The 25,450-nt window shown below is 43.2% G+C and overlaps 1 protein-coding gene across 3 annotated transcripts in view; it reads right to left on the minus strand.

Annotated features, from left to right (window-relative positions):
• Positions 1-741: 741 nt before the first annotated feature.
• Positions 742-25,450, minus strand: part of UBE4B (ubiquitination factor E4B) — a 39,048-nt gene continuing 14,339 nt past the window's right edge. For 2 of the 3 annotated variants that reach the window (XM_051786207.1, XM_051786208.1), the window contains 23 exons: positions 24,752-25,162; positions 23,776-23,889; positions 20,378-20,519; positions 19,797-19,897; positions 18,602-18,716; positions 17,045-17,128; positions 15,425-15,481; positions 14,966-15,082; positions 14,756-14,854; positions 14,178-14,291; positions 13,024-13,222; positions 12,656-12,794; positions 10,382-10,481; positions 9,538-9,665; positions 9,068-9,166; positions 8,441-8,676; positions 7,554-7,680; positions 7,116-7,260; positions 5,910-6,044; positions 5,342-5,533; positions 2,885-3,059; positions 2,439-2,585; positions 742-2,055 (listed from right to left, as the gene is read on the minus strand). In XM_051786207.1, coding sequence (XP_051642167.1) covers positions 1,997-2,055; positions 2,439-2,585; positions 2,885-3,059; positions 5,342-5,533; positions 5,910-6,044; positions 7,116-7,260; positions 7,554-7,680; positions 8,441-8,676; positions 9,068-9,166; positions 9,538-9,665; positions 10,382-10,481; positions 12,656-12,794; positions 13,024-13,222; positions 14,178-14,291; positions 14,756-14,854; positions 14,966-15,082; positions 15,425-15,481; positions 17,045-17,128; positions 18,602-18,716; positions 19,797-19,897; positions 20,378-20,519; positions 23,776-23,889; positions 24,752-25,162 — 3,235 coding nt within the window. In that variant the 3' untranslated portion in view covers positions 742-1,996. The remainder of the gene's footprint in view (positions 2,056-2,438; positions 2,586-2,884; positions 3,060-5,341; positions 5,534-5,909; positions 6,045-7,115; positions 7,261-7,553; positions 7,681-8,440; positions 8,677-9,067; positions 9,167-9,537; positions 9,666-10,381; positions 10,482-12,655; positions 12,795-13,023; positions 13,223-14,177; positions 14,292-14,755; positions 14,855-14,965; positions 15,083-15,424; positions 15,482-17,044; positions 17,129-18,601; positions 18,717-19,796; positions 19,898-20,377; positions 20,520-23,775; positions 23,890-24,751; positions 25,163-25,450) is intronic. The other variant, XM_051786209.1, reaches the window with a different exon arrangement.

The raw sequence follows: 25,450 nt of genomic DNA on the forward strand, positions 1-25,450 counted from the left end.
AAGAATAAATTTGGGGATGTTTCTAGAGATTTCTTTCAATAATTCTTAATAAAGAGGGGACAGTGAAACATGTAAGAGTTTTTCTTTATACAGAAAGAAATTCCCTCTTCCCCAAAGAAGAGCTCACAGCTCACCACACCCACAGCACAGCAGAATCCAGGCTGGGTGTGGGTGCTGAGGGACAGCCTGCAGGTAAAAGCAGAGCAGGCTTTGTTCTGTGACTTTTGAAAAGGGAAGAAGAGGGGGATTTGAGTTTGTGGAAGGAGTCAAGGTTATAATTATAACACTGTTCCAGCAGTCCATGCAGACACAAGCTTTGGAATCCTCCTCCCGTGGAGTAAAGACACACACGTTCACACTCTGCAAGGGGAAGCACCACTGAAAAAACCCCCACAATCAATCAAACAAAAAACCCCCAACCCCCCTCCCACTATATCTTCACATTTAATAATTTAGAGTTAATTGCCCAGCTCAGAGGTGAACCCTGGATTATATATAACCTGCCCCAAAGTCCCCCTGGAGCTGTCAGCAGCTGTCCCGGCGCTATGAATAGGTGTTCGGTGGCACCTGCCGGGAACATTCCTGAGCTCAAAGTATTGCTGCTATCTGTGTGCACAGACATTTTACACAGAATTTACTAAGTCATCTCCAACCCTAAACCACAAACAAAGCCACCCAACCATTTGTATGTTTTATATTCTCACCGACACGCTTCCAAAGAAAGAGCCAGGAAACATCCTGTGCGAGTGTGTATCATTTATTGTAGTTCAAGAGAGTCAGGAATCGAACAGAAGACACGGCGAAAAAACAAATAAAAGAAAAACAACCTGTTTTTTCAGACTTAATTTTAAAACACTGTGGTTTCAAATCCTTTTTAAAAAGGAAATTCAAGTATCATATGCAGGGGGCAGTAATACAAAAATGTTTGTGAATATTTTTTTTTTTCGTTTTTTTTTTAAAAATGTAATTCTACGTTTCCTGCACCCTTTCTGCTTTGGTAAGGCCAAGCCATGGATACAAATTGGTAGCAACATAAAAAAAATGACCCCTGCCCCAAACTGCAGCCTCCAAGGATAAAAGTATCTGCTCTCTGTGGACAAGCTCGAATGGCTCAGAACTGTCAGTTAGCATATATCATATCTGCAGCATTGAAAGAATGTATTTCTTTTGTTTAAAAGTCACTGAAATCCTGGTATTCCCAAGCATCTCATTCATGGCAGCTGTTTTAACATATTTCTATCTCGAGGCTTTTCACAAATACCAGAGCATCTTGATCAACGTAAAGGAATGGAAATCAAAATCCGTGTGTGAAGTCTTTGCTTTTTTGAAATGATCCTTGTGTCTAACACCAATTAAAACCCAAACAGGCGGATGAGTGTAATATAAAAATACGATCCCAAGATGAACACTTTGTTGCAGGCACAGTTATCGCACAGAATATGTTCTTTTGAGGGCAGGGGAATGATTTTGATTTTCACAGGGTTTGTTGGGGGGTTTTTTTTGCATTACAAAAAAAAATAAGAGAAAAAAAAAAAAAGAGACAGCAGTGCAGGTTTGATGGGTGGAACAGAAAGAAGGGAGGGAAAGAGGAAAAAGTTACTTTAGCAGCAAAATGTCCAAGGTTCTAACCACAATCAAATTAACGGATATCTGGCGGTAAAAAACAAGGTTGAAGGGATGCTGCCCTGATCCATTCGTCTTTGCTAAAATAATTCAGCTGTAAAAACTCCAAAATGTGACATATTGAAGGACAGTTTTGTAACATAAGCAACTTCCTAGCTTGTCCTCCATGTTATTGACCATCGTTATCACTTAAATATATGTACAAGAATTAAGCTGCTTTTCTCCTCGGCCACATGCTCCTGGTCACTACTGAAGTCAGTGCCGTGGGCGTGCTAATCCCATAACAGCTTCCAAGGGTTTCTGCTCCACTACTGCCACAACAGCCCACGCCCTGCTCTCCCCACTGCTGTTGGCGTGCACTGCAAGGGAGTTCCTAATGGTCATTCTGCTTGTCTCTCATCCAGGCTTGGATTTGCTCTTTAAGTTCTGGCACTGAGAGGGTAAAAAAAAAGAAAAAAGAATGATTAAATTACTTAGTAATACAACTACAAGAGAGCTCCTCATGACCAATGGAGATTTCTTCTCTAGTGACCTGATCAGGACTATCTGCTACTGTTGTCTTCTCTCTCAATGCAGTTTCTGCACAGCTTTGGGTAAGGGAATGATTCATTTATATATCCTAACATTTCTCACCCAGTAGTTATGAAGGGTTGTGAGGGTTTTTTCCCCCCATAGAAAAAGGGAAAGCAGAAGGAATGAACTCTTCTCTGCAAGTTGAGATGAAAGAACTGTTGCCTCTACCACTGTCCCCTGAAAGCACAGACCTGCCCACAAAGTGCTTCCCCCAGCCCACAGTTCCAGCTGCTCCACAGTACCTGGTTCCAGCATGTTTTCCGTCAGCGTCTGACGATTGAAAGGATCAGTGGATGAGTTCAACAGGTGCCTCAGGATGATCGACCTGTCCATGATAGTTCCAGATGGCAACCTCACAGGGTCAGTCATCAGGGTGTCCATGAGTGGATCTGAGGGCACAGGGGTCTCCTCATTAGCTATTTTCACCCCATTTTCAGATTTGGGTTGTTGTTTTTTTCTTTTTTTTTACTGTTTTCAAGTACATCCAAGCAAAGGATGGCTAAGACTGGACAATCCCAGGGAAAAACAAAGGAACTCTTAGCTCTCTGTATTTACTTACCTATTTAGTTGAAATAGGGCAGGATGCAAGGCTTCATAAATAACACCTAAGTTTCTATTAACATTTAGAATTGAAGTAACAAACCAAATCCCTCTTCCAGACAGTCACTATTTAGGAAACTCCACTTGCCTCTGAATTCATCCGGAGCATCGCTGTAATCAATCTCTGCACGGGCGTTCTTGGCAACAATTTCCTCCACTTTCTCTGCCAGCAGTTTGAATTTCTCTATTGCTATGGTGGACTTGATTCCAGCCTTTCTCATCTTGGAGATAACCTCCTCAAAGAGCTCTTTACTGTAGGACCTCTACAAGCAAAGCACAAAAAGACAACTTTGCTGAGTTGTAGGATCCTCACCTGCCATAAAAACGCTGAAGATATTTTAATGCACTTTTAAAACTGCAGAAGAAGGGATCAATGAAACCTCAAGCTGACATCAGACTCAAAAGCAGTATGTGGTAACATTTCATCTAGCACCAAAAGGTCAACTTTGGGGTAGACTTATGATTCTTTTTTTTACTAGTCATCACCACTGTAGGACTGTTCAGGACCAAAAAAAGGCAACATCACCTAAAGAAAATGAGGAAGTCACTCAGAGAGGCTGACTATGATTATCGGGATTATTCCTCACACAAAACATCTGTCTTGCCACTCTCCTGTCTGTATTATTGTTCTCACAAGTCTTGGCTGCAAACACAGCACAAAATGAATTAATTTTTTTAATTTCTTAATTTCTCTGTTAATGTGCAAGGCAGCACTGGGAAAGAAGTGATTCTTTCTCCTAATCCAAAGAAGAACCAACAGAAAAGCCACCCCATGATGTTGCAAAAATAGTAAGGCAGCTCAGAGGGAGCAAATGCTGGAGATTTGCCAACCGGTGCAGTAGGAATATCCAGAGAGACCAAATGCATATCCTGTAGTTCCTACAAAGCAAGTATTGCTCTCATGTGAAAAATCGAGTTAGGGAAGGACTTTTGTAGCTGCTTCTGTTCTACAGACACCATTTCCTTTTAACTTCACAGTGCCGTGTTTTGATGTAAACCTTTATTTGTAGCTGCTTCTGTTCTACAGACACCATTTCCTTTTAACTTCACAGTGCCGTGTTTTGATGTAAACCTTTTAATAAAAAAACCACTATTTACACTGCAGTGCAAGGTTGAATTACATGACAAAACAAAACACAGTGAGTCTCACAGATTTCTGTTTCCCTTGGGATTTCTGAAGTGTTCAAGGCAGCCTCACTTCTTTCATCTCCACCACATGGCACCAAGCAATGCCATTCAGCACTCAGGACACACAGTGCCCACCCAAACTCCTTTCTAGTGCAGAGAGAACAGAGCTGTGGCAACATGCCCGGGGCTGCAGAAACCTTTGCAGATTCCCTCTCCAACGTGCTGGGATTTGCAAATGGGACACGGCTCAAAATGCTTTAGAGAGCCCCCGCCATGATCAAGCAACTTTTTGTTTGTTTTGTTTTGTTCTCCCAGTCCCAGCAGCCATTAACCAGCCACACATTTCCTTGGTGGTTCTTTCCTGTCACTGACAGTTTCCAAGATACTGGTCACTCCCCCCACTCCTTTTTTCTGAAGGGCCACTTTGTTAATGGGGCTTTTTTCCAGTTCCCACACCCGCAGGCTTCTTTCTTTCGAGCCCCTACCTCAGTGTGTGTGTTTGCTGTGGCTGCCATGGGTGAATGATGGATAACACCCTCACTTTCTCATATACTGACCAGCATCAAAATGCACAGAATGCTCATTATACACATGCAGATGCATAAGGGCTGTTTCAGAAGTGTTCCTGATATTATCTGCAATTATCAGAACATAAATAATTACAGAAAAACGATCTTGAGTTACCCCAGTACTGCTGCTCACTAGACATGCAAGCACAGCCTCCTGTGCTGTAAACCAGCTTCCTCTAGAGCTTCAAGGAGCCACTGAGAACACTTTCCCCCCTCTGTATTTTGAAAAGTTTGTATTTTAAGACACAGGCATGGACAGATATAATTCAGTAGTTGAGACAACTCTGCAAGGACACAGAGGTGAGCAATAGCTTATCTTGCTGTTAATGGTACCATGAGGAGTTCAAAGGTGTCCTTAACTGTCTCATTCATGCTGGGCTTTGTCAGGTTATTACACAGCCATTTAATAAAGTGATATCAGAGGGGATACAATTTGCAAACTGTTAATCTAGAGAATGAACTTTGATGTGTTAAATGAGACACTTTGTCCCAGCTGTTTTGATGAGGAAGGGGGAGGGAGTCAAAACTCCGTGTGCCATCTGCAAAGGGACAAAGTACTTTGCTAATTTACAACGAGGCTGTAGCTAATAAGCAGCTCAGGAAATTTCCTCTGTGTGTGAAGTGCTATAGATATTTATGTATGTTTATAAGTTTGCAAAACACTGGGAACATCCATCTACAAAGAGCAGACAGAATACAAACAGAAATGATCTGCTGAAAGAAAACAAACTGCAGATGTAGAAGACAGAGTGGCTGGCAGCACACAGATGAAACACTTCTAGGGTATTCTGCAGAGTCCTGTTTGTCCACAGTGCTTTTGCCCTTCCCCTCATCCTTCTGGAGCCCACCTGATCATCAGCAATTGCTTTAGCAAAGCGAGCACAATCCAGCTGCAGGTAAATGTCCGTCAGTTGGTCCAACAGCTTCTTTGGTTCAAACCCATATTTCTCTGGGTTTTCGACTTTCAGGTCACGGCACTTGGGGCCACACAGTTGCTGTAAGTTAAAGTTCAACATAGCAGCCAGTCGTGGTCCAAGCTCCTACAAAGGCAAAGTAAAAGAGATCAAAGTGTGAAGGCAGTGACAGTGAAGATTATCACTGGATTTGCACACAGCAAGATCAGGAATTATTAACCAATACACTTTTCCTTTGTAGGCTTGTAGGAAGTGTCTGCTCTTTATGCATGTTTGCCATTAAGAAATGCCATGCAAACAGCTTCTGCCTAGAAGGATGACACCATCCCAGTGACTCAGGTGATGCTCTCACATCAAATAACATCAACAGCAACTAGGCTTTAATGAGTTAGAGAAAGGGGAGGAGAAAAGAATGGAGACAAAGTGCTCCCAGACACTTCCAGGTTATTATCCAGAGATGTCAGAGAAGCAAGAAACCAACTTAAACCTGAGAAGGACTTACAGGTCTGAGAAAAGGCTTTTGGACCTGCTTGGTAAGGATATGGAACATATCAACAGTTTCTGTGGCCAGGGCGAGATATGAGCGGGACACGCGCTCGTCCTGCGCCAGCTGCGACTGCCGCGCCTGCTGCTGGTCCTGCAAACAAACACAGAGCGGTCACAGCTCCCCCAGCAGCACCCACAGCCCCTCACAGCCACAGTGCCAACGGCATCTAGGCAAGAGAACAGGCAGCAACTCAAACACAGATGTGAGGCACCTCTGAATCTAAGGTACAGCTGCTCGCTTTTACTACCCAGTCCTAATGCCTGCACCAATCCTGCTGCATTCTGCAACTCTAGAGGATGAAAGCAAATGGCATCACAGGCCCCCACGGTTATTGAGTCTGTTTACATTCTCTAACTGCTCCTCACAGCTGCAGAACTGGGTTATGCTTCCTTTCCATCCAAATGCCAATAACTTCAAAACCAGCTTGGGATCTGAGAGTCAAATGAGGTTCTCTCTAATTTATGCACCACCATAAATAATAAACACTCCCCGGTGGAACAATCTGTAGATGATGTACCAGCTCATTTTGTAACTACAGTAATGGCTTTACCTTGCTGGTAGGCACAGGCAGGAAGAAAGGCTTCAGAAGAGCAAACCAGAATATGTTTAACAAACAGGATTTTATAGCTTTTCTTTTTGTACTTTTTGGTTCGTTTTTTTAAAATCGATAACCTTAAAATAGAAATACCCAACATTGGTGGGTCAACACACACAATTATTGTTTAATCAGGCCGAGCTCTGAGGTACAGGACTATAATTGTCTGCATCAAATCTACCAAGGATCAATGCATTAACAAAATAAAAGCTTCTACTCCTTGAAGTCAATTCAACTGGCGAGCATCTTCCCAAACCTCCTTCAGGAAGGTTAAAGTCTCGGTTTCTCCACTTAGAATTAAGTGCACAGTAATTTGAAACGTTACACTATTTCCACTTCACACCACTCTCTTTGCCAGGCACAACATAACCAGGCAGAATGATGGTTTTCTGCAGAATGTCATCCAGAGTGACCACGGCCATACTGGCAGCAAGAAAAAGCATCGAGAACCGCTTCTCACGAGCAGCTCTTTGGTGCTGCCCCTCATTAAAAAGTGGGTTTTAATGGTCTTGTATTAAAAAAATTAAAAATAAGTAAAGGGCACTTTGAAAAACAGCTCTGTTCACCCTGGGCAGCAGGTCCCATTGCTCTTTATTCTTCATCTCCTCTTGCACTTCATGGATACGTTTTAGGGACTCCAGACTCTCATCCAGCAAGAAAGTTGTGTCATTTATCAGCATGTTGATGTAGCGAACAAACTGCTTCCCAGAGCTGAAAACATCGAAACACAGGTATCACGGCAGAGCAGGTGGGCCTGCAGAGCAGACTGCAACCCCAGCAACACTCCTGCACTGAATATTTCCAACAACGCTCCCATTCCCCAAGCCAAGGTGATTGTGGTGTCCAGAGCTCAGCTTAGAAACACTCCAGTTCTACTGGGAGGGGTTGCCATGTACAGGACAATGGAAAGCAGCATCACCCATTCCCAAAGGCAGGGACTCCTCAGGTCCCTGCCCGAGCAGCCTGGTGGCAGGGAGCAGTGCTAGACACAACCTCTTACTCACTTGAACTCTTCCATAAAGGTACCATGGTGAGCAATGTTTTGCCAGAGGCTTTTGAAGATGGTGCTGATGTGGTAGCGGATCGTGAACTTGTCGTAGAACTCGCTTGTGGCTCCGGTGTGTTCCACATCTGGAAAAGAGCACAAATCCCAGGACTGAAATCCCAACTCTCCCAGCAGGATTCCCCTGCAGCACACATCTCTCCCCACTGCCTCTGGTGGGATGAGCTGCGAGCACCAAGCTTTAAGAGATGGAGTTCAATTCCCATTCAGAAGTCTTCATTGTAATCCCCATTAAAAGAAGCAGCACTGTACATTTTCTAACCCAGACCCAACCTCATTTCTGAAGAAAAACCCTCAGAACCCAAAACTTTCTGCTCTATTCAAGTCTGCTCTTCATCCCACAGTCTAAAATTTCACTAAGAAAATTCTGGGAACAGACAACAGACCTGGGAACAGACCAACAAAAATAGTTGGTTTTACCGGTGCAAAAACTCTTCTGAAGCATCTGAACCTACAGGACCAGCAACACTACAACAGGGAGTTCTACAATCCCAGTGCTGCCTTACAAGTAAAGCAAAAAGCAAACCAAAAGCTTTAATTTGGGAATCCAAACACCACAAAAGCAACTGTCACATCGATCTACAGTGCTGCAGCTGCCAGTGCACAGCAGCTTGTGGAAGGACTGGAATTCTCAAGGTCCCATCTAATGCTGTTGCCCCCAGTTCCTGAGCAATAAAGCCTCGTCTTCACAAGACCCAAGATCTACCAATTTTTGGTTTTGTTGGGTTTTTCTGTGCTTTTTTTCTCATGGTTACCACATCAAACACAACCTTTGGCCTTCGAGTACTCACCACTGTGCACTCAGTGAGCTACAGACAAAGCACTTACCTGTGTAAAACTTCATCAAGGAGGGCACCAACAATTTGGTGGAGAGAGGGTGATTCTCAATCATTTCAAAGAACTTCTGTGTCCGGGGCTGCACAGCTGGATTTGTCATGAACATCACCTCCACCAGCTTGGCCACTAAATAAGGATTTCGGATGTAGTTCTGGTTGCACAGCATCACAACAAGGAACATCACTATGTCCTGAGTGCAGGGTTCATACAGCACCTGAGGAGCATATCTGGGAACAGGGAGAGAAGGAAAACTAAATGCCAAACCCCAACCCTCATGTTCTACTCCTTAAGCTCTGGCTTTTTAAAAATACTATTCTAGTGATGATTTAACATATCACAAGATCAAAAGGTCTCACTGCAAACCATAAAGAAAATTCCTGGGGAGGGAACCCAACTGTCTTCCACGAAAAATTTAGGTTAGAAGGGACTCTGGAGCTCATCTAGGCATTAGAGCTGCAGCAATGCTGCCATTCCATACTCTTATGGCTTCTGTTCAAAGCCAGACCATTAACTACAGAATAGCTATAAAACCACTTTTGCACCCTGAATTTATGCATGTGCCACCTGCTACAGGGGCAAGTGACAGTACAAGTTTCCTTCAGATATAACTTTACTTACTGTACAATAAAAAATAAAAATTCGGCGACATCTTCCACGTAAAACTCTGGCAACGCTGCAAATACCTTGGGAACCTCAGGAGTTAAAGGCAATTTAATGCTGTAGAATAAAAGAGACAACAAACAGGACAGTAAATCAGCAGGGTTAAGCAGAAAGTGCCCTGTGGTGTCCTATGGAATTATCCTATGGGAACACTTTATAATTGTTCCAAAACTGACTTCTTAAAATTCCATGTCAGTGCTTCAAGGGTCCCAAAATACCTGAGGGTGCTCCCCCAAACCCAGCTGAGCTTAAACTCTACTAAGATACTCTAATAAGAATGTATGTCACTGACATAAATAAAGTAATAACAAAATAACAGTGGAGATACTGTAAATAAAAATTGTTCTACAACTGCTAAATTCAGTGAGCAGTCAAACATGGGCTGGAATATCTTTGATACAATTTATACAGGTAATCCCAACACTCACTTGGGGTAGGCAGGGTCTAGAATGCGAAGCATCAGCTGGATCACCATGCCATAGAAATTCAGGCATCTCCTGAGAAAGTTTTCATCCAGCAAACCGGCGTCTGCACAGGCCTTGCACCTCACCAGTTTCTGCAGAACAGGCACACAAAAACTAATCCAGGGCAAGACAACATCAAGGAAGGTCAAACCTCTCCCAGCTAATCAATACATGTGTGCATCACGACAATTCCCCAGGGGTTTTGTTCTCACAGCACACTCAGAGCAGGGGACACAGGCCCCAGCACAGCCAGTCAAACACAGGTGACTCAGAGCTGCAGGGGCAGAGGTGCCTTTTCCAAGCTTTATGGGAACAATGAAAGATGTAACAAAGGTATCAAAGCAGGAAAATGTGCAATTAAAGTAATTTTGGTGCTACAGCTCAGGAAATTTGTGCCAATTTGTGCTAGGAAGACCTGAGCAATACAGACCTCCAGAAAAGGGCACCCCAGCTTACTCATCTGTGCAGGAACCCTGAGTGAGACTGGGGACTCCAGAGTTCCTGCTTGGGCATGGACTGTGCACACACAGCTGCCTCTGAGCAAAGCACAGTCCCTTTGCACTCTCTCCAATAAAAAACATCCAATTTTCTTCTTTCTGAAGAACACTAAGTGAATCTTGGTGTTACTTTGAACCTTAAAGTCCCCACTGATGTTATATTGTGTCACCTCCTGCAGCTCTCAGGTGGGTCATGGGTTCAAACCCAACCACTGTCAAGCCTCATCAGCGAGAAGTTGCATTTAAACATGAAAGTCAACACACTGACAGGCTACAAAGGCATTTAGCCAGGAACAGAATCACTTACAGACCTTGAGCTGTGTCTTGCACCGTTTCAGCATCTCTCGATGCCTGGTGGCCAGAGGGGAATCCTTCCACTGACTTTCGTTGTTTTTCAAATCTTCCACAGTCCTGAAAGGCAGAGGCTCGTTATCACACAGAGGGGAAATGTGCTGCCATTACCAGGCATTTAACCTTCCTATCTGTATTTAAAAGAGCCCATCATTTCCATGGAAGTTACCCATCAGCACGACAAGAAAAAGAAACTGCTTTTGTAAATGCAGATTAAACATCTGCACAGCCTGCACTCACCACACACACAAGCTCCAACATCCAGGCCTTTCAGGGACACCAAAGGGATGGAACACACAAGGGCTCTATCCTGCCTCACAAACTAATTTTACTATTAAAAAAAAAGGGGAAAAAATTGCCTTTTTTTGGTTTGGTTTTGGGTTTTTTTTCCCCCCGCTGAAGTCTGCGGTCATGCTAAAGGAAGGTTAAAATAGTGTCATGAAAATTAAACCTAAAATTTGCCATACCACAAGGAAGGATTGGTCCAGCTAATAATGAGATATTTGGAGATTTCATTCATCTTCTGGTATCAGAAAGGAAAAATGGAAAACAAAATCAGCTAAAGAAGGAAAAGGTGGCCAACAGCAGGTCTTGTTAGAAATAAGAAAGGTAAAAGTCTGCATCCTGTGTAACTTCCCACTTTCTAGTGTTGCCAATGACTTTTTGGAGTTCTGTTCTACCCTTCTTATGCTCCACTCCTCAGAAAATTCAGGTTTGCAGAGGAGCACAGTATGTGAACAATCTACAGTCTCCCTGGCAGTGTAAGGACCAGGAAATCAAGGGGGTTGACATTCCTCCCTTTTCTTACCCATCATCTCACTCTGCCCAACAGAAGAGAGAACTCAAATGTACATTAGACACACCACTTACACTAAAAAAATCCTCCATATGTCCATATCTGAATCCTTTTTAGGAGGGGCAGCTGATCAGAACAAAGCTCATACACTGAACTGCATGAATACAGCCCCTTTTCATCCCTGCTCTAAACACAAATCCTCTTCTCCACCAATCTCTGGCTGAAGCAGACCAACATCCAGTGTAATTTCTTTATTAACAACACCTAAAGACGCTGCCCAGTGTTGCAATTGAGCAGTTGATGGAAAACACTGACCCCTGAGCTCCTGCTGCTGCCAGGAGAGCCAAGAGCTCCTCACTCTGCACCCTTGGACAGGGAGTGCTGCATCAGCAACTCCTGGGCAGCAATTCTAAATAAGGAGAAAGCAGCAATTCCTTTTTCAAGCCAACATATGGCTGTTTTACAAGTAATCCACAGGCTGTTTATAGGAAAATACTCTTTCCTTTAAGATAAGCTGACTCTTCCCGCTCCGCTCTCTCTGCAGCTTCCCAGGTTCTTGGCCTGCATGTGCCTTAAAAATGAAATCACTTCAAATGCAGTCCAAAAATCCAGTAATGAACTCATGGCATGACTGCCAAGGAACATTTACCAAAATGCAATGAGTGCAATTCTAAACAATGGAAAATACTGATGATACAAAAATCTGTTCTAATTTTAACAGAGGATTCTTCGACGTTCAGCAACTACAAAACCCTATTTGAATGGATGTCAAGAGAAATGGAAAACAGGAGTATCCTCATGCCAACATCATAATGTATATGTGAGTTATGACTTTTAAAACAGTAAACCCTATGCTGAATTACATGTGCACAAACAATATTAAGAGGTTGTTGCTGAAGGTTTCTCTCCCCTAAAGTATGATGAGTTCTCCCACCTCAGGAGCTGAGAGGAAAAAGGTAAATAATGTCTGGGACATTCAAAACAGCTCAGGCAGGACTAACAAAGTCTTGTTTCTGAAATCACATCACACATGGAACTTTACATGCACTGCTCCAGCTGTCAGAGAGCCTGAGGCACTGATGACCTGCCAGCTACACCACAGATTACTTGTAATAAACAGTGTTAAGTATCAAAATGATCTGAACAGAGTTATCTTTTAAAGAGAATGGTCTTCTCACCAACCTGAGCTGCCTGGTGTAACCAACAGCCTCCACCTCACTATTATCTGAATTCCTGATCCAAGCCACAGTCCCTCAACACACCCAAAAATCCCCAAGGACCAAAAGCAGCAGCGTAACAGATGCTGAGGTGATCTGTACTCAGCAACAGTTCCTTCCAAACTGGCCTTCTAATTCCATTTAGTTTACTGGACTTGGTGGGAAGAGGACATTGGGGGCTGCCAGGACCCTCTGAGGCAGCAGAAAATCAAACACCCAACCTGTTGAGCTCCCTGATGGCTCGCAGCCTCCGGATGTACCGACGGCAGCTGGGCAGGATGGACAGGTGGTGGGCGTGCAGGGTGAGGAAGAAACATTCCGTCGGGAATTTCGGCTCAGAAAATGGAGACGGATCCCTGTCTAGAAAAACAAACACACAAAAAAGCAGCAGAGGTGAATAAGTTAAAAAAATGAACTGCCTCATCTAGGGGTGAGACCTTGAACTCAGCTTTCTTCAGAACAAGGAAGAGCAGACTGCACCAAGAAAAGGGATTTAGGAATAGGGGAGTTATTTGCTGGGATCAAATACTTCCATGTACCTCCACGGCAGAACCAGAAGGCACAGTAAATGCTTAATAAGAGTACTAACAAAGTTCAGCAAGCCAGGCTGCAACATCCTCCATCGTTGCTTTCACTCTTGTCTCATCCGTGGGGAGCTCGATCCGACACCTGGGGTGGAATATGTACATGGGATCAACCGTTTCCAGCTTTATCTTCGTACTCAGCTGCTGCAGTACCCAGAGGAAGTTGAGCATGAAGCCATCTGTGGACACCAAACGATCGTCTGTCTGTGGGGTGAGAAAGCAAAGGGCTGAGGACAAGCTGAGAAGCACAAGGGTTCAGTTCCAACAGCCCCCAACATCACTGTGCCAGTTCAAGAGAAGGGAGGAATGAAGAAGGTGGCTCTGCCAGGAGAATTCTGTGGCAATGGGCAATCAGCTACTGACTTACAGATCTTCCTTCTCTATGGTTCAATAATCACCCTCCAGAACATCAAACAAACATATAAAAAGAAGCAGAAAATGATCTAAGACATTAAAAGGGGCTCTTTGGAGAATGGTTGGCCCACAGGTACAGAGAGCAACAGAAGAGCTTCAAATAGTTGCTGAGCATCAGTTCATCAGTTTTATCTTAAGTGTAGTTTCTGTTACTCCTTCACTGGAATTTCACAGAAATACTTCTAGTAATGGTTCCAAATGTTCACTTTTGAAAAGGAGACATGAAGACAACAATGAACAGCTTCAGCTGTTCAAGACTCACATGCAGATTTTATCACAGGAAATGAGTGCAATGCACTAATTAAACAATGGCAAAATCCCATCCCTGGTGTTTCACTGGAGCCAGGTCAGTTCAGACCTGCCCTGTTCCTTCTGCAGACACCCCATTCCAAGCCCAGCACCTCCCCAGCTGGGAAAGCTGCTTGTCAAACACAGTCAATTGGGATGAAGCCCTCAGAGATGGGGCAGGAGGATTACAAAGCTTTGAACACCTAATATAGAACCTCTGCTGATGAAGTGACATCTCAGCCCTAAGAGAGGAGATAAACTGATAAAACAGATTGATTTAAGAAATGAAAGATGTATTGCAAGGGACAAAGACTGAGGACAGGGCTTCTTGCCTCTGGTAGCAGGCACTCAAATTCTTTTGTCCTCCATTCTAGACCACCAAGGCATGAGCCATCCAGAGCTATTTGTGGGTGGATGAGGCCAATGAATCACAGGAAGAGCACTTCCTTTTATTTACCTGCATTTGGGCCTTTTTCATGTTGGCATTGACAACAGCTGCCATGTAACCCAGAGCTGCCTCCCGGGTCTCCCCGTTCAGTAGGATACTGTGCAGGATCTTGAACAGCTCTTGCTGGAATTTCAAACAAACATCCTTGTCAGGTTGCACACACTTCCCAACATCACAGTCCTGCCTTCTGTTTGCCTCTATTTTCGTGTTCTTCAAATTCCACAGAACTCACTAAAACTTCTGTTACTGTTACTGTCAACTTTCTGTGCATGTGTTAGTTCTGATATTAGTTACACAAAAAATGCAAATACAAGATTAGTGTAGTGACACAAAACTAACACAGTGTTTATTTACTCATCCTTTCACATGAACTGTAGCCCATGACTAACTGATCTGATATTTTCTGAATTGGCTTACAGCCCTAGAGAAATATTTGTAGCACTGTATTTTTTTCCCCAATTCAGCCACATCCCAAAACATGTGTGGTTTAACACAGAAGCTCATTTTTTTAGATTATATTCCTCATCTATGCCAAGACCAAAACCCCCACATATTATGCATTTCTTTAAAGAAATGAGCACACTCACCCTTGCTAATTCCAGGTAATGTTGCAGAGACTGGCTGACGACCCGGGTGTTTTCAAGAGTAATGGCAGGCCCTGAGAAGTACTTTTCAACTACTTTGTTCTGAAAGGAAATAATGGTAAATGTATCAAATGTATTGGGGGAGTAAAAAAAACCCTCAACAACAAAAAAAACCCCACCATGCTACTACAAACATCCTCCAGTGACACTTACATCATCTTCAGCAAAGACAGAGAGACTGAAGAAGGCTCCAAGGTAGGAAAGTCTTTGCAGTTCTCTTCCTGCACCTGTGCTTAAAGATTTAGGCAACCACAAGGGCAAAGAGACAACCTAAAAATAGGAGAAACAGCAAGTTCTTCAACGCTGCCGTGTCAGCCCTCCTGCTTTGTCACCTTCCCGTGTCTGCCACACGCCCCCGGCCCTTCCCCGCTCAGTCACGCTGAGGGCTACATGGAAACAGCTCCTCAGCCTTCCAGCTACCCAGCAACTCCTGCTTGTCCCAGTTTTCCTGAAGTCTCAGGGGAAAGGATTCCCTTTACCAGCTTAATTTAAACCATTGTTTCGCATGAGATGCTCCAGTAGCCCTTGCTTGGAGTTCTGGAGAACGTTCTCAGTGTGGACTATACAACACCACAACCGCCCTCAGTGGTTCTTTTAACTGGGTCCACTTACCAAACTGCACATGGGGTGTGTTTTCCCAAACTTGATTTCACAAAGTTCACATAGTGCCTACAAAGAAATCCCAGTAAAAAGCACTTTTGTGAGTAATTCCTAAGCAACCTGTCTGCAAAAAACAAGCTTAACGTGGCAAACTGCTGCAAGAGCCCAGCCTTTCTCTCTTGATCAGTGGGAAAACCTCACTCTTGTGGTGAAGGGAGGGAGAGCACACCCTGCTCCCATTTTAGCTTTTACATCTGCTCCAAGTTGTCTCAAAAAGGCCAACGTGTCTCCCAGAATAACAAATTATTGCGCTTATTTCAAAAATTAGCTGTGCAAATTGTTGTTTGCTCAGAACATGACAATGCCTGTGCTGGACTCCTGAGCCACCACATTAAACTCAGCAACAATAATAAATAGAGCAATTGTTCTCTCCATACACCAAGGCCTTTGTCTTCTGAATCAGAGTGGAAAAATGTCAAATGAACACAGAACCCAGGAACAAAGAACCCTATCCAAGATCTCTAACTCACTTTCAACTGCAGCACAGAAAGAAGAAAGCAGTTGTAACAGAGAATTCTGGAAACACAAAAATGCTGTTGGCCTTCCCACTTCTCCTGTATTATGTGTTCTCATTCTTCAATTATACTACAGCTACCAACTGCTATTCCATCCTCCTGTTGCAAACTGTGCCAGTCAGAGATAATGAAAACACAGACTCATTTTTGAGCAGCCCTTCCTTGTAGCCACACAGCCAAGCTTGCAGCAGTTCACATTTTAAATTGGGGGAATAACAGCAGAGCAGGAAAACACAGAGCCACAAAAAAATTATTGGTTTTTTGCAAAAGTACCAGAGTTACTTAATCAATTTTGACTTGCAGCCCCCCAGTCCAGCTGATTTGCTGAAGGGCAAGTTAAAGCTGAGGTGTAACAGCCTTTTTTGGCACCACACACACAGAAGATCCTAAACTGTGAAGGTGTGAGTTGACAGTGCTCAATTTCCCAGGAATCCAGACTGCTCCGTGGTGGCCAAACACACTTTGCAAAGAGTGGTTTGGTTTGGCAATAAAAGCAGCAGGAGGGGAGCAGATCTAGGACTGAGAATGTACTTTAAAAAAAACAAAAATAAACCCCTCAGCTTTTCAGCCAGGGAATACTATGATGTTTTCCTCAGTAAATAGTCCCCAGTTCAAATATTTTGGGTTTCATGCAACAGATCTGAGTTTCCCACAGACAAAAGTGAGTCCAACATACACTGGTATGGACAGTGGCTGTTATTCCCCAGCCCTAAATTGAGAGGAGCTTACCAGGATTTTATAACCATCCACAGTATTATAGTCATGCATGATGAAATTCATGCATTTGATCAATCTTATATCAAGCAATACACACAAACATTTGAGTAGACCCCTATACAAAGTGTTCATTAATCTTAAGCCATTATTGGCCTCACACTCTACTAGATTTTTAATGTTCTTTTACACATCTCATACCACATTAAGCTTCCTACAGAGTTTAACAGCAATCCACCAACCAAAAAAAGCCCCCAAAATGTTGAAGTCCATTATCTTGTATAGAATCTGCATGTTATCAGTGATTATAAAGAAAATGCTTCTAGCAATGGACAGTCCTTACCATAAGGGGATATTTAAAATTGTCACTATCAAGGGAGCACTCTTTGGAAGCTACAGCCAGGCCTTGTAAGATGGGAATAAAGATCTGTAAAAACACAAGTAGATTAACTTTATTCAAGATACAGGAAACAATCAAATTACTCCATTGCTGAAGTGCCTGTTCGTTCTCCAAATACTGCAAGTTACACAAAAGCAAAACCAAGATATCTTCTTTAAATTTCTTTCAACCTTTAAATAATCAGTTAAGCCTGAAGGCTTAAGAGATTATTCAAAGGTAAAAAGCAACTTGTTTGCTGTAGGGGATGTGCTCAGGTGTTGTGCCCTCGAGTTCTCTGCAGGCACGTGTGTTAGACACGAAGCAGAGCCCGAGTTCTGCCCAGGTGCCCAACACCCTGACTGCCCAAATGGGTAATCACTGCCCTGCCTGCACACTGGGGGTAATAACCCAGCTCTAATTTTGCAGGATGTGTAAGTTGGGAAGGATAATAAGCAGCAGTCAAGGGTTGTTAGGAAAGAGGAAGTGACTTGACAGGAACTTATTAATCAGAAGTAATTATAGCCATTTAGTGAGTCCCAATCACACAGCTCTGACAACTATACCCTCACAACATAAACCAACAGGAATTCTCCAACAGCAACAAGAGATCCCACTGAATTCTGAATTTAAAGTGTATTGTGTTGCTTCTATGAAGAGACAAAGAAAATATTAAATCATATTAGGGAAAAGGACTATAGAGGTGGCCATGTGCTTCAGCCAGAGGGAGGGTTCTCCTCTCCAGGGCAGGTGACCTTTAACACTTTTATAACCACTTTCTGACAGTCTTAAATGTACTTGCAACTGCATGAAGGTCTACTAAAAGGAGTTCAGACAGAAATATAAATTATTAACAGGTACTTGCACTACATATCAAAGTTATCTCATGTCATTCTTTTCAAAACTGGAAGGATCAAATGCCATTCCAAAGGCTCCTTTACAGCCAAGTCCCACAATATTACAGTGCTAATTAGAGACAATCTTACTGATCTGCTCTACAGTATATGGACTAGAGGTCTGATAGTTTTGTGTCTTATCATCACCTCAGTGAACTGCTCTGACACACCAAATAAACCATTTTCAGTCATTTCCTCTGCAAAATATGAATTACTGGACTGGGACTTGTAAAGTGCTGTTAACACCTTAGATGCAAAATATTAAAGATGCAAAGAGGGCTAAAGATTGCAAAATGGAAAACACAATAAATCTTCCTGAGTAGGACTCCAGCAGATTGCTTACATGTACATTTTTTTAGGGATTTTGTACTAAAGGATGAAACCCAGGATCAATCTTGCAATATCCCACTTCAGCATCAGTGTGTGCTGCTTATTAACAAATGCACTTTTCATAATTAGAACTAGCAAATAATGGAAGTCAGCCTTTTTCACAAAAGGAACAAAAGCAGATTCCAACTGTTTGGGAGGCTGACAGCCCCTGAGCTGCAGGATAAACCTCTGGAAATCTTGGATACTGCAACTAATAGAATCACATGCTATAGCTATTTATCTTTGACCTGTGCCTTACCTGTTTGAACACCTCTTCATCCTGATAAGTTGTCCTCACCAATTCTTGGATGAAGCCAAATGGGAGATTCCTACACAGCATATATGGTACCAGCAAAGACTGCTGCTGCAACGACCTTTATTTGCATTAAAAAAAAAAATCCAAAACTACTGATTACTTGCAGTAGTATTTGCAGAAATTCAGAGCAATTGCACATAAGGATGTGTCTGAGAGCACATTATCAATGTGCAGATACACCTATTCCTTCCTAATCTTGTCTGCCTGGGGAAAGGTTCCTCTAAACCAGGTGCTGCTGCCAACCCCACACTGCAGTTAATGAGGCTGGAAGGAAACAGCAGCTTCTGTGGACTAACTGGTTGCCCCTTCTACCCCTCTCTGATGAAAAAAACACTTTATTAGGCTCAACTAGTTAAGTAACAACATTTTATACAGGTGTTTTTCCAGACTAAAGAAGAAAATTAGTCTTTCCTGAATTAATGCAGTCATTACTTTTAACTGCTCCCTAGGATTTTTAAAAGGTATCTTTTTTTCCCCTTATTACATATATAAAACTTATCCTAATGCCAACATTGGTTCATGTGAAGACAAAACTAATCTCGAAGCACAGGGTGCACCTTTGAAGATCATAGAAGTGTTCTCTGGGGACACAAATATAAAATCATGCAGATTTTAGTACAAGTCACATCTTTTTAGTGTTCCAAGTAGCCCAGCTGCTGGTTAAACAACTGCACTTGGAATCTCAGAGTGGAGATGTAGTGTAGAAAGCCCACAGAGAGCTTGACATTCCCAAACCTGCTGTGGTAACTCTGAAGCAAACAAGTCCTATGTCCCTTCAGCAGGTTTTCTTACACATTTTAAGATTGTTGGTCAGGTGCAGCTCTACTGGGTAGTGCCTTCCACAGGAGGAGTGCCCCAGCAATCTGTCAGTAAAATAGTTTAAGCATAAGGCAAGGCAAAAACCAGCTTAGCTAACTGGTTTAAACCCCTTCAAACTGTTCTCATCAACCTGGAGAATTTTACCCAAACACAAACAGGAAATATTCTCCTTTCCACCATCAGTGAAGCAACAAAGGATTCCTCTGGCACATAAATATCCTGCTCTAAAAACTGACTTAAGTGTTCTTATCTAGTCCTCAGAAGAAAGAAAGGATCCTGGAACAGTCCAACCTCCCTGATTAAGCCCAGCTTTATTTACCTTGGTTGTGTTAAGGATCCCTGGAGCACCAAAGCAGCGTGAGAAATGCACTGGGATCGGATGTTGCTCAGTAACTGGCTGACTGTTGGCTGGCTACACATCTGATAAAAACAACTTGATCTTAATACAAACCAGAATTTGGATACAGAACAGTACATTTCTTTATTTGTGCAGTATAACTAACGTGCAAACTAAGTTCAGCACTACTCCAGCTAAAAACCTGCCAGATTATCTGTAAGTAATGTTGGTTGGTTGTTTTTTCCCCCAGAAGTAAAAGCTTAGAGCAGAATACAGACCACTGACAGGGAGCTGGTCTCTCAAAAATATGTTTTATATGGCATAAACTTGGATAAAATGCAGTGGATCAAAAGGGGAAGGATCATTTCTAACACAGTGCTTATTTAAGATATAAAATATGTATGTGATGCAAATATGATGAATTAACAAGAGTCAAAGGTACCTAATAAATTCTATAGATCTGTTTCTACAGAGCCATCAGGAAGGAACTCTCAATTCCCACCAGTGAGTAAAGAGGAGTGTCTGGGACAGCACTGATACAACTTTACTCATCTGAAACATACCTTTGGTGCTTTTCTCTCCTCTATTCCAACTCTGTCAAAACACTCAATGAGGTAGTTCAGCATCTCTGTCTCCTTACAGTTTTCAATGGTGAAGTGGTCACTGCAGGAATCGGAAACACTTGAGCTGCCAGAGCCTCCCATACTTTAAAACACACAAAAACCAGAAACGAGGCATTAGGGACAGTTCTTCACTTGTGCACAGTCAAACAATTCACCAGCTCTTCCTCTGCCAGTGCTCTGAACACTCCATCCCATCACACACAGGGCTCAGCAGTTCAGGGAGCTCCTGTGAGCTGTGAAGGGCTCTCCAAGCACCAGCCTGGCCAACCCTGGAGGTTCAGAGCTGTACCATGACTGAAGAATCAACCTCATTAACTAAGGAGCTGAAGACAGCAGCAAAGAGCATGACTTTAATGGGAATCAGTCAATCTCTGAATTCTCTGAATCAGTGAATTCTCACCTGGCAACACCAAAAATGGACAGGCTTTGAGTTGTACCTGAACTGTTGGCACACTCAGGACACCCCAACACTTCCAGGCCGTGGTGCAGCCTCTGCACAGGTTCCACAGCCAGCACTAAAAATGGCAGAAATGTCCAAATTCTGTTAACACCACCAAGCCATGGAAGGCAGGAGCCTCCCACTGCCAAGGACAGACCTGGGCTGACAGACAGGGCCACAGACACTTGATGTGCTCTGAGGAAGGAGAATAAATAAACCAGGAGGCAACACAGCCAACCCACTGCTCCCTTTAACACTCCCACATTAGAGATCATTTCAACTCAGATCATTTCAGTTCCCTCACAGTAAAATGCACCATTTCATTAAGTAACACAGCACTGAGGGGGGGGAAACCCACTGATATTGTAAACACAAAAACTAAACCCACAAAACCAACACCATCCTTGAGAGCAGAGAGAAAGGGAACACAAGTGAGAACAGCCCCACGACTCTCAATCTCAGACTTGTTATCTCTACAGAATTCTTCTCTACACACCAGCTTGGTAAAGCTAATTAAAAGCAAAACCCTCATTTTGCAGAAGAGAATTAAGACATGATGTAGTCACTTTATGTAAATGAAATTTTAAAAATAGCAATTACGTGGATGAGCTGCTGCAATTCTCCAAGAAAAGCCTGTGCACAGTCGGGGTGGATTTAAATGAAAACCAATTTATAAGCCCCAGATCTTAAACTGGAAAACATGAGTATTTGTTTCCATAAATGCAGCTTTCTAAAAATCACATTTAAACCTACAAACTCTCAACACTGGAATCTCCTTTAAACTGTAAAATAATTTGCATTTTTATCATCAAGCTGTACAAATCTGTTGTGCAAACTCCACAGTCCAACCAATAAATCAGGGAAAGGTTATTACTGCTCAGCATCTGGGAGCTCAGCGTGTTAAGAAACACAACATTCTAATAGCAGCAATCTCTGTTTGCAGAGAGATGTTTTCAGTTATTCAATTAAAACTTATCCATGTCAAACATTGCTCAGTAACCACAAAATTATGCCGTTTTTTTCTACAGTCTCTTTTAAACCTCTTGACTTCTCACATTCAGCTTAAAAAAAGACTCTTTTAAGAAAGTAAATTTATATGAAAACCTACTAGTTCTACAGTTAGTATTTCTGTTAATGATTTCACTGCAGCAGCAACTCAAATTATTCCAACACAAAGCTCACACATCCTTCACACACACATTGAATGCCTTGGTGTGTCCAAAACACAAGTTGTTGCATAATTGTACAGCCACTGTGTTTATAATTTAACTAACAACTTACTGCTGCCTGCAAAATGCCAGGACAGAATAAACAAATGAGAACCCCAGAAGCACAGCAGAAACCCTCTCCAAAGCTTGGCAACTCTGTCCAACATTTGGATTCAATCGCCAACGGGATAAATATTAAACAAAACAGAGGGGAAAGATAATCCTAAATTCCACATGCAACAAATCCCTACACCCACGTTATCAGGTTCACTCCCCTGAAATCAGACTGGGATGGAAAAGAGGAGATGCTGCTTGGAAGGTGTTCCAGGTGCCAGTGACTGCAGCAGCAGTGTCCCAACACACCACAGCAACAGTCAGACAGAGAAACTGCCTCTGTGTGCAGGGGGAGATCTTTCACACCAAGTGCTTTTGGGCATTCCTTGACACCCAAAGGGAGTTCCTAAAGTCTTGTTGGCTTCGTTTTGGAAGGCTCAAGCAATGAGAATTCCCCTGTGTTTTGCTGTAACTAAAATCCTTGCAGGGGACTGGGGGCCTTGGAGGAGCCCTTTCCTCCCAGTTGTTCCGTGTGTGTGGCCTGTAAAACTCCCACCTTGCTTCCCTTTCCCATCTGGAAGTGGTAACTGCCTCCCTGGGCTTGAGGCCAGGCACAGACCCCTCAGAATCACCCTCGGGCATGACCTGGGGTCTGAATGCTCACAGATAATGTTCAACACTACCAAGACTACAGAAGTATCATTTTTCAGAAAAATCTTCCTGAAATACACGGGGTTTATATAAAATATTTATTCCTTTCTCCAGTTTGGGTTGATCCAAAAGAATGGGGCATTTCTTTGGGAAAATATTTCTGTATCAGCCAAGACACTGAAGGATTACTCCACAGTGGAATGTAGGAGATCTGACCCTGCACTTATATTTTCTAAAGCTTTTTCCCCCCTTGGCATATCCAGTGTTCTGCAGGTTTTTGCATGGCATCTGCCCAGCTCCAAACCAGATCCCACCAGTATCAACTCTCATTTGGTTTTCACATATCTTGATGTCACACAAATGAAAGGGGTTTGCTACACAATTCACAAATGTCTGTTTTACAGTAAAATAGTCAGTTCTTCCCCCTCCTTTCTTGGCTGTCCCAGCTCCATCAGCCTCTGCTAAAACCCTGCCAAAGGACCAGCTGAAGCTTTCAGGTGTATTTTGTCACAGGCTAAAGGGGTGATCCTCAGCTGTCAAGCAGCAATGAATCTTCAAAGTCACACTGTTTGCATCAGCTGCTTATTTGTCACTGTATCTTTTCCCACATGTTAACCTCTGTCCTCCTTTTCCAGGTTTTCATGGGAAAACACACACACCATGTACCAGCCACTGAAAATTACAGCCAAGGGCAAATGCTATTCCTTCTACTCACAGAGCCAGTGAGGAGCTGCACTCCAGCAGCATGGCAGAAACCATGCTCATTAAGCCTAGAAGACAGTATGATGAACATTTACCTTGGTCACCTCTTCAAAAAGAGCTGACTAACTGCACTCATTACACTTGTTTGTACACCATCCTAACGAGGCAGCCAAGTCACGTCCCTGCTTCAGTTCTCCACGTTACTTTGAGGATCACTTGACACTACACAGGCTGTTAGTTCCTAAACAACCAAACATGCAGGTTACATTCTCTTTCTCAGATACCTGGACCCAAACTGGACACAAGAAAAATCATCATCTTCATTGTCTTCATCACTACTGTCCTCAGACACATCAGAAACGGCAAGGAGGAGGAGGGAGAAAGGGTTGTCGTACAAACTACCACAACAAAAATGGAAAAGGCCATCAGATTCTTCTTAAGCCAGAAGGAAAAGTAAATGGTAGCTTTTAAGTCTGTCAGAAATCATCTTCTGTAAACATGCAGGCAATGGATAACTCCACGTTAGTAAAACCAAGACCATACTAACATGCTCTGTTACACTGCCACGAGTTATTGAGGTATCAAAAACACCACACATTTACAACCCAAAAATTGAAAAAGAATTTTTCAGACCCAATAAAAATTAAGGCTGAAGTGGAATGCTTAGACATGACTGAATAATGAGTATTACAATTCTAAGCTAGTGAACTTTAAAGCAATGATCTCAAAACCTTGTGTGCTTGTTTCTCCCTCCTGCAGGGACAAGGGATTCCAGGAGCAGCCAACAGAGGAAATGCGGTGGTACTTGGCCTGGCACTCTGAAATAGGCTGATCTGTAATTTAAATCTGTGCACCAGGGAATTAAATCTAACCCAGTCCAGCAAGTAACAGCTTTCAACAAATTAACTAAAGCCCTACTGAGAAAACCTCCTCAGAGCAGGAGGTTTGTCTGGTTTACTATCCAGCAGCAGCAACTGAAAGGAAAGCTCATAGTCTAACTGGAATGGATGCACGGAGAGGAGGAAATGAAAACCATATTGCTCCTTTTGCAGTCATTCCATCAGCCCTGGATGCTGGCAGAAGCAGGTGTCACGTTTTGGCACAGACAGCCGGTTAGCGAGTCAAGGGATTAGAGCAAACCAAACACAGAAATCAGCTCAGGGTGAGTGGGGTGAGCTCAGCACAAACAGCAGCTCTTCCAAACTGCACGATGATGCCACACCCTGCACAGCACACACCAAGCACTGCTCTGTGCAATACCTAGGAGGGATCCTGCTCTGCAGGGAAGGACGCCTGCGCAGGGCACCGGGCGAAGCAGGAAACAAAGGTGGGCCCATGGCTGTGGGCCTCTGCCTGGAGGTGATGACTGGCATGGCTGGAGGGCTAGCAGCCATGGCTGGAGGGCTTGGAGAACTAGATGGGATGGAAATACTCAAGGAACGTGGGGTGGAAGAAGCGGAAAAGCCTCCAGGATGGGCCACGGTGTATGGCCGGTACCTCGGAGAAGGCGGCTGTGTCCAGGAAGGGCTTGCTGCTGTGAGGTGAGAGCTGACAGGAATGGGAGGCACAGCTGTGCTGGCAACTGAACTGGCTGGTGGGGTAAGAGATGAACCAGTCATTGGTACATAGCTTGTGAAATTGGTAGGAGGAGCTGGACTAGTCCCATAGAGACTAAACCAGTTACAGGGGAAAAAGAAAAAAAAAAAAAAAGCAATGATTTAGGATATGCAGAAAAAGAGTGAAAAAGATAAAATGAGCAAGAGAAGTCCTTGCCCTTCTCATGACTCTTCAGCAACATTTCTGCAGCTCACACACATTACTCCTTTCTACTGTTGTTGAATAAAACTACGTCACAATCTATACACTTTAAAGAGTCACGGCCTTCGAGATGCAAGGTGGGGATACTCCTCAGTAGGAAACAGTTACATGGCTTGACTCTATCAAATACACTTCTAGCCA

The sequence above is a fragment of the Manacus candei genome, unplaced genomic scaffold (genome assembly GCF_025592945.1).
Source record: "Manacus candei isolate 608988 ecotype Guabito, Panama unplaced genomic scaffold, ASM2559294v1 h1tg000022l, whole genome shotgun sequence".
Classification (NCBI taxonomy): Eukaryota; Metazoa; Chordata; class Aves; order Passeriformes; family Pipridae; genus Manacus; species Manacus candei.